Source organism: Colobus angolensis, unplaced genomic scaffold (genome assembly GCF_000951035.1).
Source record: "Colobus angolensis palliatus isolate OR3802 unplaced genomic scaffold, Cang.pa_1.0 Scaffold295, whole genome shotgun sequence".
NCBI lineage: Eukaryota > Metazoa > Chordata > Mammalia > Primates > Cercopithecidae > Colobus > Colobus angolensis.
Window position 1 is genome coordinate 193680 of NW_012116210.1, and position 16675 is coordinate 210354.

The following is a 16675-nucleotide window of genomic DNA, read 5'->3' on the forward strand; positions in this document are numbered from 1 at the left end:
GTGGGGGGGATGGGAACAAGACCCTCATACAGGTGTTGGTTGACAGTAGTTCAGGTGTAGCTACCAAAGGGCCTCTGCCAGGAGCCAGCCAGCCAGGATTCTTGCCCAGCTGTAACTTAGTTTTCCACAGGGGCAAATTGCCACTTAGAGGAATAAATCCAGAAACCTGCACTTGGGCCAAGCAGATATCAAATGCATGAAGGCAGAACTGATGGATGTGATCTAGCAGCATGTGTGAAACAGAATTTAGAGTTTGGGTGGATTGTAAATTCATGGTGCTGTTGTTGCCAGAACCTCTAATTTGATCTGAAGTTTTAAAAAATGTAGTGACTTTATTGTTTTCATTAAAATGATACATGACCCTTATAAAGAAAACTCACAAGACTCTAGCCATAAAGGAAAGTACAAAGGAGAAAGCAACACATTGGTCCAGATTTTAACTCCCAGAAGTAACCTGTTTTAATATTTTGTAGACAGTTTTCCAGATATCTCTATGTACATTTTCAGACAGAATTGACAGCTACAGAAGTATATAAATAGGCAATTCTATAACAAGGTGTTCCTTGTTATAATGAGTGCTATGCATGATCTTTTGAAAAAGCATACTTAGTTGTACTTATTTAGCAGAAAAAAATGAAACTGAAGTGAAGTAATACTGTAATTGGTCCTTCACCACTTTATTTAAATTGATTTCTCAGATGTGCCTTAAAGCAGTGGTTCTTGACTGGGCGTGATTTTGTCCCCTAGGGGCCGTCTGGCAATGTCTCATTTTTGGTTGTCCCAAATAGGGGGTGGGGGAACACCGGCATCTAGTCAATGGAAGATAGGGATACTGCTAAACATCTTAAATGTGCAGGACAGCCCCCAAGACAAAGAATTTTCTGGCCCCAAATGTCCGTAGTGTTGAGGCTGAGAACCTGCTCTAAGGGTAAGAAAAATGATGATTAATACCATTAGGAAGGTAAAACTGTTATGTTTTAGCTGGGTTGCAGTTTTAGACAGTTTTCATTGGGCTTCTGTAATGAAAGATGAGTTGATTAACCTCATTATAATTTCTTCCTCCTTTCCTTAACAAGAAAACCAAGAGGTGGCATATATTGTTTTTACCTTGTCAAGGTTCATAACATTTACACTCTATTCTGCAAACATAATCCCCAGTTGTTTAGTCTTAGTTTTGTTTTATTTTATTTTATTTTGTTTTATTTTATTTTGTTTTTTGAGACAGAGCCTTGCTCTGTTGCCCAGGCTGGAGTGCAGTGGTGTGATCTCAGCTCACCATAACCTCTGTCTCCCAGGCTCAAGCGATTCTCATGCCTCAGCCTCCTGAGTAGCTGGGACCACAGGCATGCGCCGCCATGCCTGGCTAATTTTTGTATTTTTGGTAGAGACTGGATTTCACCACGTTGGCCAGGCTGATCTCGATCTCCTGGCCTTAAGCGGTCCACCCACCTTGGCCTCCTAAAGTGTTGGAATTACAGCTGTAAGCCACGGCGCCCGGCCCTTAGTTCTATACTTAAATGATCAATGCCACATACCACTTCTCAGCCCATTGTTTCACCTTTTCTGGGTTGATTTTGAGTCACCTCTTGGTTGGTGGGCTGTTTGATCTTGATATAAATTTAACATGTGTAGGAAGGGAGATGTCGGTCCCTGCTCTGCTTTGCCCTGTCGGACTTGCACCTGCAGATTTGAGTTTGTGTCTGTGCACCACACTTAGAGGAAGAGTAGAGAGACACGATGAGTGTCTCTGGGATGCTGTCGGGGTGTGAAGCAGGGTCCCCGGGGAGAAATGGGGTTGGATGTGAAACTGAATTTTGAAAAGACTTCATGTGGAAGCAGGATTATTGATCTTAACTGAGGGCTCCCAGAAGGTTACAGCTAGAACTGCATGAACATCAAGGACAGGGTGGCTGATAATGGGCTACCCTGGGAAGGTGATGAGTTCCCTGTTAGCTGAAGTGTGTTGAGGAACCACCTGTTGCTATGCTGTCCCTAGGTGTTGGGCTTCAGCCATCAGATGAGCTGCTGCATTAGGTAACTTTCCAACCTTGAGATTCTGATAGTCTAATTAATGCTTTCTGTAACTACCTGTCCTGGGGAAGCTCCCTAATCACTCTGGTTCCCTCCCTTGTGCTGTTTGGGGCAAGGGGGAGAACAGCCAGGGCCACGTTGCATGAGCAGGTGGTTCAGCCTTACATGTTCTGTACACCTTAAATTTGGATCCACCATCTAACAACTCAAAAGTGTATATGTGAGGTTCTGCCAAACTAGTTGAGTTGATGTTTGTAGTAAGATTACAGGAACTGAGCACATTCTAAACTGATTCCTGAGCCAATGCATGTATATAGAATCCAGGAAACATATCGCAGACCTGCAAAGGAAGAGAACATACACAGATTGTTCCCTGCATGATTGGAATTGGGTGTTCTGTTAATGTAGTAATCAGATGTCTGTCGCAGTGTGACTTACTGATGTCTTTGATTTGTCGCAGGGGAGCTATCCAGTTTGGGAAGATTTCATAAACAAAGCAGGAAAGCTGCAGTCCCAGCTTCGGTAAGTAGAAGCATGTGTTCTACAGGAAAAGGGCAACATCCTCAGACAAGGATGGAGTGGGACAGACCAAAATACAGATTGATTAGGGTTGATTCAGGAAGTACTACAGATAGGGAAGCATGTGGTGGGTTCTGATTGGAGCATGATCACCTGTAGCCATATATCCTGGGCCCTGATTCCCATATGTAAAATGGGACTCATTCATGTCTGCTTTGCCTCCTTCCTTAGGAATTTTGAGAGTCAAATGAGGTGGGTACTGTATGTAAGGTAGCAACAGGTAACATTTCTGTGTTGCTCGCTATGGGCCAGACATTTGTTAACTTGTTTAAATCTCATAACCCCATGAGGTACATGCTATTATTATCCCCATTTTACTGATGAGGAAACTGAGGCACAGGAAAGTTAAATAGCTTATCCATAGTCACATCACTAGTAAATGGCGGAGCAAGGATTTGCTCTCTGGCTTGAGTCCATGTTCTCCTCCATTCTGCTTACTGCCTCTCCACATGGAGTTTAAAACCTTGTGTTGTTTTTTTTTAACTCCACATTAGAGTTTAAAACTGGTGCGGTGGCTCATGCCTGTAATCCCAGCACTTTGGGAGACTGAGGTAGGTGGGTCACAAGGTCAGGAGTTCAAGACCAGACTGGCCAACATGGCAAAACCCCGTCTCTACTAAAAATACAAAAATTAGCTGGGCGTGGTAACGGGTGCCTGTAATCCCAGCTACTTGGGAGGCTGAGGCAGGAGAATCGCTTGAACCTGGGAGGCGGAGGTTGCAGTGAACCGAGATCATGCCATTGCACTGCAGCCTGGGTGACAAGAGCAAGACTCTGTCTAAAATAAAATAAAATAACAAAATAAAATAAAACCTTGTGTTGACTATTGTATAATTCCATTTACATGAAATATCTATCAAAAGCATATCTATAGAGTGATGTAAATTAGTGGTTGCCTGGGGATAGGGTGAAGAAGGAGAGTGACAAGTGGGTAAGATGAATCTTTTGGGTTGGTGGAAATATTCTATGATTGGATTGTGGTAATGGTTGTACAACTCCAAATTTAGTAAAAATCATTGACTCATACCCTGAAAAAGGGTGTATTTTATGGTATGTAAATTATGCCTCCATAAAGCTGCCTAAACAAGATCCAGGGCTGAGCTCTAAGGGGCTGTGATCGCCTAGTCTCGGCTTGTTCGCATATCATGTGATATGAAATAGAAAGTATGTCGGCATCTTCTTGTTAAAGCTCTACCCTTTTAAATCACTGTGGCGAAGGGATGCAATTACACTTAGTGGGTGCTTCATGAAGGACAGGACATTTTAAAAAGGAATTATTTTGATGGTCCTGGTTCACGGCATTTAGGGGATGACATTGGCTGGTTTGGATGGAGGAAGATGGTTCAGAGAGCGGGGCAGACAGGGGTTTTCTAGGATAAATAGCCATGTGGACGACAGAGAGGTGGGAGAGGGGTGATGTGATGCTCTCAGGCCTTTGCCTGTGGACACCAGGGGTCACTGCCCAGAGTGTTAGCCATGGGACTGGAGGGTCCATGGCGTCCTGTAGACTAAAGAACTTGGGAAGGGTGCGTCTTTTTTCTTTCATTCCTTCAGTTTTGTTTGGGGCCTGGGATTTCCATCCATGAACTGGAGCCTCAGATGGACAGTGAACTTGGAATACCGTATCTTCGCCAGTAGTCAAGTCCTGTACTTAAGCCCTGCTTAAGTGCTTGTAATTACTTTCTGCTGGATCAGATCCCTCCTCCCCTGCTCAGGATTCAGGGCTCCTCACCTGAGTCCTTCACCAGCCTCACCTTATTTAGCTGTATCTACTCCCACCTCCATGTCTGCCATGATTACCATTTATTTTAGGTAACTTCATCTCCATCCTGTGGGAGGTCTCCTCCTGTAGTAGTACAGTAAAACATTTAAATATATTTCCCTCTACTTTTTTAAGATTCAGCCTCATTTAACTGTCTGGCAGGCTTTCAGGGTAGACCAAGAAAATTGTTATCTTCCCCTTTTATCAGTGAGGATCTTAAAGCTTAAAGTAATGGACGGATCAGCTGTCTTAAACATATAAAGTAAAATTTAAAGTAATCTTAACCTATCCCTACTGGTACAGGGTACATTTTATATTATTAAACAATATTTTGTCCTGAAGGCAGGGACCATTTCTTTATTATTTTGTTAAACTAATAGTACAGGGCTGAGAGCAATATAGGGGCCTCATGCACATGGTTTAATTTTGTGTATTAGAGAAAGGATGAAGTTTAGATTGCAGAAGAGGCATAGGAGCTTGGTATATTTAAGCTGAATCACTCCTCTGTGTTTCTGTTGGTTACAAGTTTGCTCTGCCCCATCAGAGAGGGCCAAGATGTCTTGTGACTATGTCAGACAGTGAAATATGACTGCCATTTCAAAGCCTCGAAATTGATCACCATCCTAATTTTCAGTGGAGCCCTGGTGACTGTGTAATACACAAGACACCTCTACAGCTGGTTCATTAAATTTGGATGATTCGCGTTGAGTTGGATGAGAATAAATCCAGCCACTGTGTCAGATATTAATTGTAAATCAGAACCAGCTATTTATAAATCCCAAGATGTTTGATAAAGCTAATTTTTCCAGGGTTTGTGTTTGATGTCAACTCTTTAAAAAATATGCTTCAAAGTGGTTTTGTGTATGTGTATGTCATTATTTTTAAAAATTTTGAGCAGAATGTTTTGTTGCTCTACTGGAAAATAACAGGCCTCATTTTGAAGTTTGGCTCTAAGGGACTGTTGCCTAGATTTTCCCAGGATCTGCTTCCAGCACCTTCCAGGAACCTTTTGTTTCAAAGCTACTGTTGCTTATGTTTAAAGGCCATTCCTTTCCTTTTTTCTTTCTTTTTTCTTTTCTCTTTCTTTTTGAGAGAGGGTATTGCTCTGTCACCTAGGCTGGAGTACAGTGGTGCAGCCATGGCTCACTGCACGTTTGACCTCCTGGGCTCAAGTAGTCATCCCGCCTCAGCCTCCTGAGTAGCTGGGACTACAGGCATGCACCACTGTGCCTGGCTAATTTAAAAACACTTTTTTTTTTTTTTTGTAGAGATGGAGTCTTAGTATGTTGCCCAGGCTGGTCTCAAACTCCTGAGCTCAAGTGATCCTCCCACCTCAGCTTTCCAAAGTGCTGGGATTACAGACATGAGCCACTACAGCTTGTTTCATTTTTCTCTGTTTTGAAATCTTCCCTTTCAAGTCCTTATTGTTATTCTTCCTTCAGCAACTTTGCATCCTTAGGAATGCTCAGTAAAGACTGGAGTTATATAAGAAATACTTGAAAACTAACACTTAGTTACAAGTTTGATTGTAAAGTCCTTGAATTCTAGTTCTGGGACTTGTTTGTGTGGAATCCATGGCTCTGGCTTGGAGTGTTGACTACACTGAATGGTGCCTTAGGTCATGACTCTGGGAACCAGTAGACCACAGAGGGCTCAGAGCATCTTGTGTCCAAAAAAATATGAAGAGCCCAGAATAATTTCTAGGACATAAATGACTATAGTATCTTCTCCCCATTCTCAACTTGTAGGAATTTGGCAGATTCGGTTGAAACATTAGTATCTCAGTTTCATTATAACCAGATCTAGGGAGAAAAGTCACACTGCCAGGATCTTGTTTTATAGTGAGTCAAACCTAAGCCTGTGAGTCATGAGGCTGGGATACTTGGCCCAGCTCTGATATGAACTAGGGCTGTGTTCGTGGCCTTGTATTTGTGGCCTCCGTTTTCCTGTTCCTAAAAACGAACTGTTTGAACTACATGATCTGTCTCCCAGATTCCTTCCCCCAACTGATGTGCATATGTATATATTGCTTTCCTACTCCAAAATTAATTTCACCTCTACCACTTCTATTTTTTAGTGTTTTATTTTTTCTTTTAGGTAGAAATGCCTCTGTTTTCCTCCTGTAGAAAATTTTGCCTGATGATAGGTTTTGTTGTTTGTTTTTTTTTTTTGTTTTTTTGTTTTGAGACAGAGTCTTGCTCTGTCACCTAGGCTGGAGTGCAGTGTCGTGATCTCGGCTCACTGCAACCTCTGCCTCCTGGGCTCAAGTGATTCTCCTGCCTGAGCCTCCCAAGTAGCTGGGATTATAGGTGCATGCCACCATGCCTGGCTAATTTTTTGTATTTTTAGTAGACATGGGGTTTTACCATCTTGGCTAGGTCGGTCTCGAACTCCTGATCTCAAGTAATCCACCTGCCTCAGCCTCCCAAAGTGCCAGGAATACAGGGGTGAGCCACCATGCCTGGCCCTAGTAATGGTTTTATACAGTCAGATGAAATGGAATGGGAAGGGCTACTAGCATTTAGCACCAAATGAACTGGATATTATTCGAGTGGAGTACTTGGGAAAAAGTGGGTTCAACAAGCCAATGGTCGTCCATGCTCAGTTGAGTTATTTCTGAAGGAAGGTTACACGTACTCCTTAGCAGAGGTTTTAGGCCTTGAGCAGTAATGAATTTGCTAGGGAGAGACATTCCTCATGCTTTTGTTATCTGTTTGCATTTCAGGACAACAGTAGTAGCAGCAGCTGCCTTCTTGGATGCCTTTCAGAAAGTGGCGGACATGGCCACCAACACACGTGGTAAGCAGATGGAGGCTGACTCCCAGCGTTAACTGCATTCAGCACGTGGTTTCTTCCCCTGGGGTGGCTGCACAAGAAGATGCAGCTTAAGTTCTCAGAGCTGAGCTGACTCGTATTTTCCCATTTTTTAAAACTCTGTGGGATTCCACATATTAGAAGTTGCAACTAGTTTTCCGGATAATAAAGCACATGTGAAGAAGAATGAAAAAGGAAGAAAGTGAACCACTGTTTCTGCATGAGTTGGCTTGATGGATTTTTTGATCACTTTAATGACGTGCTGGTTGTGGAACCTTGAGCTATGCCTTTGTTGCAATTTGTGTTTTCCTCCTTACATGGGTTTTCCTTGTTTGCTCGTGGAATGGGAAGCAGTATGAATGATTGGATAGACCATTTTTCTGAGTTTCCATAAAATGAGGAACCCTTTTAAAATAAGGATCTCATTGTGTTATATCTATTTATGTGTCCCTCACATTTGACTGCAAACCTGTTGAGATAGAGACTATGACTTCTTCACATCTGAAACCCCAAAACATAGTGCCTAGAGCATAGGAGATGTTTAAAGTATATTTATTAAATCAATGAAAAAAATTTAATGGCTTCAGCAAGTACTGAATCATAGAAAGGTTATTTATAACATGTGAAAAGTATAAAAAGAAAATGAATGCCCCATATGCCTGACCATCTTTAGAAATGCAACATTATGGTTGGGTGCAGTGGCTCATGCCTGTAATCCCAGCACTTTGGGAGGCCGAGGCAAGAGATCCGAGGTAGATCACTTGAGGTCAGGAGTTCGAGACTAACCTGGCCAACATGGCGAAACCCTATCTCTACTAAAAATACAAAAATTAGCACTCCAGCCTGGGCAACAGTGAGACTCTGTCTCAAAAAAAAAAAAAAAGAAAAGAAAAGAAATGCATGCAACATGACCAGTAACAGATGGTTCCCCTGTTCAAAGGGAGGAGGGTGCTTTCCTTTTCCTTGCAATGCAGCTACTCTCTCCTGCCTCTTACTTTGCGTTGTCTTTCTGGGTCTCCTTGTTGCACTGGCAGCTATAGGCCTGTTCTTTTCATTGTCGTGGTGACATTGGTAAATTTGGTGACATGGGTAAATTTGGGTTGGCAAGTGTTGGGGACTGCTCCCAGGCACATGAAAGTTTCTCCGAACCACCTGATGGGTACCTTCAGTGCAGTGATACTCATTTTTCACAGGTGCTTAATTAAATATTTGAATGAATTTGCAGCAAGAACCCTTCTCATTCATTGAACAAACTCCTTTTATTTCAGGCACTATCATGGGACCACAAAAAGCAATATGACTCTCCTTGTCCTGGAGGGGCTTACAATTGAGTGGGGAAGATGAGATGTGTAAATAAAGAATTTCAGCATAGAAATAATATGTTTGGTATGGTAATCGTTGTAGAACAAAGTGCTGGGGAATATAGAACAGTGAGCAATTAACTCAGGGAGTGGAGGAGGTTTTCCTAGGGCAGGTAACATTTCTCATTTCCAGGATGCCAACAGGGTTTTACAACGTTCACTTGGGGAATGCAACAGAGAAATTAGAACCATGGTTTCTTCATCCAGTATGTCAACTTGGTGTGGATCTTAACCAGTATCTTTTTAAAAATCCTTTAACAAAATTCCATAGCTTATGTGTGTCTGTTATGGAAACTTGAGAAAATACAGCCGTAAAGAAGAACTTAACATGCAAACCATTGCAGGGTTAATAATATTGCATTTTATATTTTCTTCTACTTCAGCAGTGTCTGGAACTGGACTTGCCAGCCATATTGATATCTTTCTGTAATAGCCATCAGAATAGGTTTTTTTTTTCCCCCCCGGCAGAATCTCACGCTGCCTCTCAGGCTGAAATGCAGTGGTGCAGTCTTGGCTCACTGCAACCTCCACCTCCCCAGATTCAAGCAATTCTCCTGCCTCGACCTCCCATGTAGCTGGGATTACAGGCATGTGCCACCATGCCCAACTAATTTTTGTATTTTTAGTAGAGATGGAGTTTCACCATGTTAGCCAGGCTAGTTTCCAACTCCTGACCTCAAGTGATCTGCCCACCTCGGCCTCCCATAGTGCTGGGATTACAGGCGTGAGCCACTGTGCCTGGCCCAGAATGTGTCTTTTTTAAAGAAAGCTGCTCTACTGTTTTAAGGGACTTAGATATCTGGCATTGCTTGTTTGAGGCTCTATGATAATAATGTTTTTATATTTTAATGTTTAATTCTTGGATGGATCCTATAGATGGACTGGAAAGAGATCCCCAGATTGTCCGTAAGTTCCTGTAGTGGGAACCTGGGATTTTGAAGATGCTGCTCCCAGAATGGTTCCTGGCGGGACACTGGAGGGTCTGGAAATTGTCATCTTTGAAGGGAAGAAAAACAGCCATTATTTGTGCAAAAAGAAACCAAAGAGCCTCACTGCAGAAGTGATGGGGGTAGAGTAGTAGTTTGGAGGGTGATGTATTTCACCAAAGGCAAATAATCTCATAGTGAACAAACCCCTGCTTTGACTTTTTTTTTTTTTTTTTTTTTTTAAGGCAGAATCTTGCTCTTGTCACCTAGGCTGGAATGCAATGGCGCGATGTCGGCTCACTGCAACCTCTGCCTCTCGGGTTCAAGTGATTCTCCTGCCTCAGCCTCCCAAGTAGCTGGGATTACAGGCGCCCACCATCATGCCTGGCTAATTTTTAGTAGAGACAGGGTTTCGTCATGTTGGCCAGACTGGTCTCGAACTCCTGACCTTGTGATCCACCTGCCTCGGCCTCCCAAAGTACTAGGATTACAGGCGTGAGCCACCACACCTGGTTGCTTTGACAAATTTTTAGACCATTGGATTTCAGATCATTTTTAGTGATGCCAGATACTTTCTGTTTAAAATCCATATGTACTACTATTTTCATTGAATGTGGGAGTGTGACAACTCTCAAATGACCTAAAAGTATATGGGTGATAGAAAGAAGGTATATTTTACAGAGATAAGAGAAACTTGAATATCCTTCTTAATAAGTGTCAGAAGTGACTTTTATTAATTTTTACTTAAAAATTTAAAAAACAGAACATTCTCTTTAGTTTAAAAAATTGAAATAAGTAGGCTGGGTGTGGTGACTCACACCTGTAATCCCAGCATTTGGGAAGCTGAGGCGGGTGGATTACCTGCGGGCAGGAGTTCAAGACCACCCTGACCAACATGGTGAAATCCTGTCTCTACTAAAAATATGAAAATCAGCCAGGCATAGGGGCGGGCACCTGTAATCCCGCTACTCGAGAGGCTGAGGCAGGAGAATCATTTGAACTTGGGAGGTGAAAGTTTTAGTGAGTCGAGATTGTACCACTGCACTCCAGCCTGGGCGACAGAGCAAGACTTTGTGTCCAAAAGAAAAAAAAAATTGAAGTAAGTGTATAAAGTAAAATCTACCCTCCCCACTTCCCCGCCCCTCCCAGGAGTTGGGTTTAGTGTCATTTACAGATGTTTTTGCATATATAAACAAACATGCTTGGGAGAAAAAAAAAACAAAAAACTAGTTTTCCACAATATGTGGAAAGACACATGGAATAAAATATACCTGTGTGACCTTTTTCAGAAGGTAGCCCCTAACAAACATTGTTCCTGTGCTTTTTACAGCATAGTATATTATAGTTACCTTTCCAGTACCTATAGATCCACCTGATTCTTTCTAGCGGCCAAATGGAATTTCTGAATATAGCACTGTCTGAATATAGCACAGTTGAATCATTATTCTATTGATAGATATTTAGGTTATCTCCAGGTATTTGCTACCACAAGGTCTGCTGCAATTAATGCCCAAGTATATATCCTTTTGGAGTCCTACAAGTGATCTATTTTTAATGATGTATGGATCACCAGGGAAATGATAATTTGTAAAAAGTGCTTCAAGCTGTTTTGGTCAGCAGCAAATAGATTTGGGCTTAGGGTTGGTGTAGGTGGTGACTCTAACAGAGTTTGTGATTTGATATCTACCCTCTCCAGAAAGAGTGTCCTTGGTTCACTCCCTTGCTTAGAGCCTTTACGTGTATTTTTTTTTTTTAAGTCTCTCTTGATGGAAGTGGTAGGAGGGAATTACAATTATTATTAAGTCCATCTCTTCTGGGCAAGTGCCCAGAATTTCAAGCAAGGAGGTTGCTCTGGTTTCCAAAATATTAGCATATCATATTGTTTCCAAAAGGAAACAGCTTTGAGTGGTCTTTGTCCTTTATAGGAAATCTTTTGCACTAGCTATTAATAAAATTTACTTAGGAAAAACTTTGCAAACTAGTCACTATAAGAGCAAAATCAATCTAGTCATTATGTACCTATTGTTAAACAGAATGTGGAAATATGTTAGAACTTAACTGCTTTCATTGTTTTTTAAATGAAAGTGTGTAAGTGGATATTATAATGTGTGTGTATGTGTTAATAATTAAACTATAATGGAATTCCAGTGTATTAGCACTAGGCAGAGTTCCATATTTTGTTGATTTTAGACTCTGGATGAATATACAATTTGTTTTAAATATGAAAGTACCATTTTCTGTATTATTGGACACAAAGAATTGGTTTCTAGGTATCTGGTAGACATGGAACCCAAGGCTTTGTGGAGCAGAGTCTCTGCTTCCTTCACATCCATAATGGACCAGCATGTGGCTCTCACAGGAGCTGAGAAATATTTGAACTGAGTGGCATGCATTTGTCTGGGCAAAGGAAAATTAAGGAAATTAAGAAAAAGATGATAAGTACCTACCACATAGTAGAATAAAAGACTTAATATGAGACTATGGTAAGAATAAAAAGACTTAATACACATAAACCACTCAGTCAGAGCCCAGCCCATGGTACACATTCAATAAAGGCTAGCTATCCTGATTTTCAGTCTTAAAATCATGCCTACTTTTTAGGGTAACAACTTAAAGAATCTAGACATTAAAGATGATCTAGTCTGCCTGGATCCATTTCCTTCCTTCTGAGAATCTGAAATGTCCTCCTCAGGCATTGGATGTATTATCATCTAAACTTTCCTGAGATGGTTGTTCAAAACCATAAAAGTAATTACAGAGGCAGATGAAAAGGAGAGTCACACAACACTGCTCTTCAAAGGCCCTTGCTGACACAAGCAGATGGCACAGTGGCCAGGATGGGCCAGTGCTGACTAAGAGGGAGTGTATCATCCACTCCGTACTCCGCGCAAGCCCCTGATGTGTAAGGGCACAGGCTTACAGGTGTTCAAATTTTATTGCCCATTTTGATCCTGAATGCATTAAAAAAAAAATCTGTGTAGCACAAAAAATAATCTACGTAGTTGAAATAACAAAAGTCTATATGTGGTAGTTAGAGTAACCACTAGCTTGGGATCTGGGATGCGTAGGTTTGACTTTGTGCCTTTGCAGCTATGTGATCTTGAGTAAATATTTCCCTTCTCTGGGCTTCCATTTTCCCACCTATAAAGGGTCTAGGAGCCTAGATGATCACAAGTAATTTTTTTTTTGGCTCTAATATTCTATGATTTTAAATCTTGCCTTGGTGCTCATTAACTATGAATGAAGTTGGACAGTGTAAATTTCCTTTTCTATGTTATCTTTAGAGCTTCCAATTTTTGCTCTGACGACAAAGGAAGTAGAGGAAGCAAGATTAAGCCAAAGATAATGGAGAGAGAAGGTTAGAAGAGAAAAGGGAAAATTACAGATGGGCATTTGGGTTAAGGCCTCTTCTCAGACTTGAGTGTGTGCAGGAGGAAGGCAGGTGGATGCTGGACCTTCTAGGACAGGCATCGAAGGCTGGACCAACAGACATGCGCTTTAGTCAGTGAGTCTGGATCGCCGAGGTTGATGAAGAAAATTGCTGACGGCTTAGTTCTTACAAATGTGTTACACGTTTGCAGTACAGATTTTGGTAAATGCCATGGTCTCCAGATCTGGCATTAGGCATCACAGTCATTCAGGAAGTTCACTTTAAGGGACAGATTTCAGGGCCCTGTCACTCCTATGGAATCAGAATAACTAGGTGAGACCCCAGAATCTCCAATTTTGAAAAGCTTTCCAGGAGATGTTGCTCTCCAGTGAGGTATGTTTGTGCTGTCGTGTAAAGCCTCTTGCCATCTTGCCGTAACCCACCTGTCCACTGGTGACTCCCTGCCCATGGCCGGCAACTGCACCCAGGAAGAACTGCTCACTGTTTTCTGAAACCCTTAAAACCCTTGATCCCTATCTGCTGGCACATGTGCATTCCAGGCCCAGAATGCCCTTTCCAGCCCTCCCCCTCTTAACCCTGTTTGTATGCATGAGGATCTGCTGCTGATCTCCCAGGGGTTTAAGAGCTGTATCACTTGTGAGACCTTTGTCTCCCCTCAGGAAGTAAACTGGGTCCTTGCTCAGGGCCTCAGGGGACATGCTGGGGTTAGAGGAGTCCCCTAGCTGTGCTGTCACTATCTTCCCCACCAGATTGCAAATACCTCCAACAGGGCCTGCTCCTTTCTGAAGAACTCACATTCCCAGATGCTGAGTATCTGGCCTTCAGCAGGGTGCAGACCCATCTGCTGAATGAATGACTCTGCGCAAACAGCAGCTTCCACTTTCATGCAGCCCTCATGGATCCTGGTGGGAAGCCCGTCAGCTCTTGGGCAAGGGGCTGTTGGGATGGGGTCTTGGCAGGATTCCTCCCTGGAGTGGAGAATTTGAATCTTGGTGACCCCTCCCTGAGGTCAAGTCTCTGGTGCAAGGGACAGCTAGGTAGAAGGCACCCACCCTGCTTCAAGGATGGAGTGGAGGAAGGGAGGGAATCTTCTCTCTGAGGGGAGAAGGTGCTGGGTTATTTGGGTTCTCAGCTGGGTTGTTTCCTGGCTCCAGCCAGACTGCTCTTGTTTGCTCCTGAGTTTTATTTTAACCAGATTGTTTAATTGAGACTTCACTAGCCTTTAACTTCAGGATTGACTTTGGTGTTCAAGCCCAGAACTCTTTCATGTAATTAGAGTCTTAGTATTTCTACCTAGCAAGCTTTATTTTTTTTAAAAAAAGATTGATAAATAATAATCTACATGTTATGGGGGTACATATGATACTTTGATAAACTCATATAATGTGTAAAGTTCAAATCATTTGAGAGGCGGAGGTGGATGGATCACTTGATGTCAGGAGTTTGAGACCAGCCTGGCCAACATGGCGAAATCCTGGGTCTACTAAAAATAGAAAAAAAATTAGCTGAGCTTGCTGGAGGGCCTTTAATTCCAGCTACTTGGGAGGCTGAAGCATGACAATCACTTGAACTCAGGAGGCGGAGGCTGCAATGAGCTGAGATCGTGCCTCTGCACTCCAGCCTGGGTAATGGAGTGAGACTTTGTCTCAAAAAAAAAAAAAAAAAACAAAAAACTCAAAGTCGAACTAGATGCTGGACAAGAATAGCACAGAAGTGTGAGAACTGGATGATTCTAACATGCTGGTATGATTCAGGCAGAGGGTCATTAGAGTTTTTTACATTAATATATGTGTACATTCTAGGGTAATCAATAAAATAAAAGAGAAAGCGATTTACTTCTAAACAAGGAAAAATACAGTGGAAAGGCAAACAAAAGAGTCAAAAGAAAGGCAAGAAGTAAAAGTAAAACTATAGAAATGTAGAAAGTAATAGGAAGTATAAAATAAAATGGCAGAAATGACTGCAAATATCCCAGCACTCACAACCCATGTGGACAGATTATCACTGAGGGCAGGGCTTGCTAAACTCTAGAATCTTAGCACTTATCTGGGAGGCCTTGTCTGCAGGAGGAGCATTCAGGGGCTGAAGTTTCTGGCTCAGGTGTGTGCACACATAAAGCCTTTGTTACATGTTGCCAAGTTAAGAGCATTTTCAACTGGACGAATACAATGTTTATTCTAACAAAGGATGTTATAGTCAGCCCAAGAGAAAGAGTCAGAGCTCAACTTCGAGAAACCCCCTGCCTGTCAATAGCACATTACTGGAGGGGAATTACAAACTGGAAACGTGCAAATTTATATTAATATGCTTAATTCTTTCCAGGAAGAAAGATTAAAATGGTGGCAAAGGAAGAGAAATAATTGCTTCTCAAAATACCAATTTTCTCTGACTTCTGATCCTCAGAGCATACAAAGCAGAGTGGGTATAACTTGTAGGCCCACCAGAAAGCCACTAGGATTTCCCCAAAGAGCTCTGGATCTAACACCTCCAGCAGCAAACATCCTTCAAATCAGGGCGCTGCAAGCTTAATACCTAGGAGTGATTACAAAACACTCCCCATGTAAACATTTCCACACTAGTGTGCACTGAGCTACTGGATGGGCCAGTTCACCCAGCGGAGAGGGAGGGAGGTAGGAGGGTTTGAACCCTAGACTGGAAGAGAGAAAACTGAGAGCAGCAATTTCTGTTTTCACCTGCAAGGATATGTACCATTATCATTTCCTTCACAGACTCTGCACTGGGGCCAACGTTACTTCTTCCCCAGAACAACATGTTGAAATCCTACCCGCCAAGGTGATGCTATTGGGAGGTGGGGCCTTTGGGAGGTGATTAGGTCATGAGAGTGGAGCCCTTATGAAGGGATTCACGCCCTTATTAAAGGGACCCCAGAGAGCTCTCTTGCCTCTTCCACTATGACAAGACCCTGTGAGAAGCCAGCAGTTTGCAGCCAGGAAGAGAGACCTCCCCAGATCTAGAGCCTGAGGTTGAGGCTTGCTGGGCTGAGCTTGGGTTCCTGCAAGCCATGGGCAGCAGTGTGGGTTGAGAAGCACCCTCATGTCCACCCCACAGGACACCGGAGCTGCTGAGGGGCCGAGGCACATGTGAACCAAGGAGTCAAGGACCCCCACGTGGAGATGCCCACACTGAAGGTCAGAGACAGAGGAGAAAGCCTGGGGAAGAGAAAATACCCCAAACCCTAGGAAAAAACCAAAATGTTGATAGCGCAAAATGGTTTTTAGTACTGTGAAAGCAAACTAAGTATGACCTAAGAAGGACTCCATACTTCTGTATTTGAGTCCTTGTGGTCGAACTTGGCCAGATTGAAAACCCAACTTAGGAGTGTGTCTAACTTAACAGGTAGACAGGATTGAAAGCCTAACTTTAGAGTATGCATCCGTAACAATAGCTGGCTCTTGGCCAATCCCAGCAGCCATGCTTCAGCCACTCATACACTGCTGAGTGTTCAAACTGTGTTCACATAAGGCCAACGCCAACCTGTAACCAACCCGGCTATTTCTGTACCTCACTTCCGATTTCTGTACGTCACTTCGCTTTTCATCTGTAAATTTGTTCTGACCACGAGACACCCTTGGAGTCTCTGAATCTGCTGTAATTGTGGAGGCTATCCAATTTATGAATTGCTTTTTTGTTCTTTTCTTGCTCAGTTAAACTCTGCTAAATTTAACGTGTCTGAAGTGTTAACAGTACCAAGCTACGGGAGTGTCTTTTAGCCAGCAGGACAGCTACCCACTTTCTTTCACAGTCAGGGTGGGGTTCATTCTGACCTCCTGGGACGGGCAGGGACCCAGGT

The 16675-nt window shown here is 42.7% G+C and overlaps 1 protein-coding gene across 1 annotated transcript in view; it reads left to right on the forward strand.

Annotated features, from left to right (window-relative positions):
• The window catches only part of LOC105516923 (metastasis suppressor protein 1-like), a 33291-nt gene extending 24730 nt beyond the window's left edge, over nt 1–8561 (forward strand). Inside the window, exons 2-4 of the mRNA XM_011949269.1 lie at nt 2492–2553; nt 7098–7171; nt 8455–8561. Coding sequence (XP_011804659.1) covers nt 2492–2553; nt 7098–7171; nt 8455–8486 — 168 coding nt within the window. The 3' untranslated portion in view covers nt 8487–8561. The remainder of the gene's footprint in view (nt 1–2491; nt 2554–7097; nt 7172–8454) is intronic.
• Nucleotides 8562–16675: the final 8114 nt, after the last annotated feature.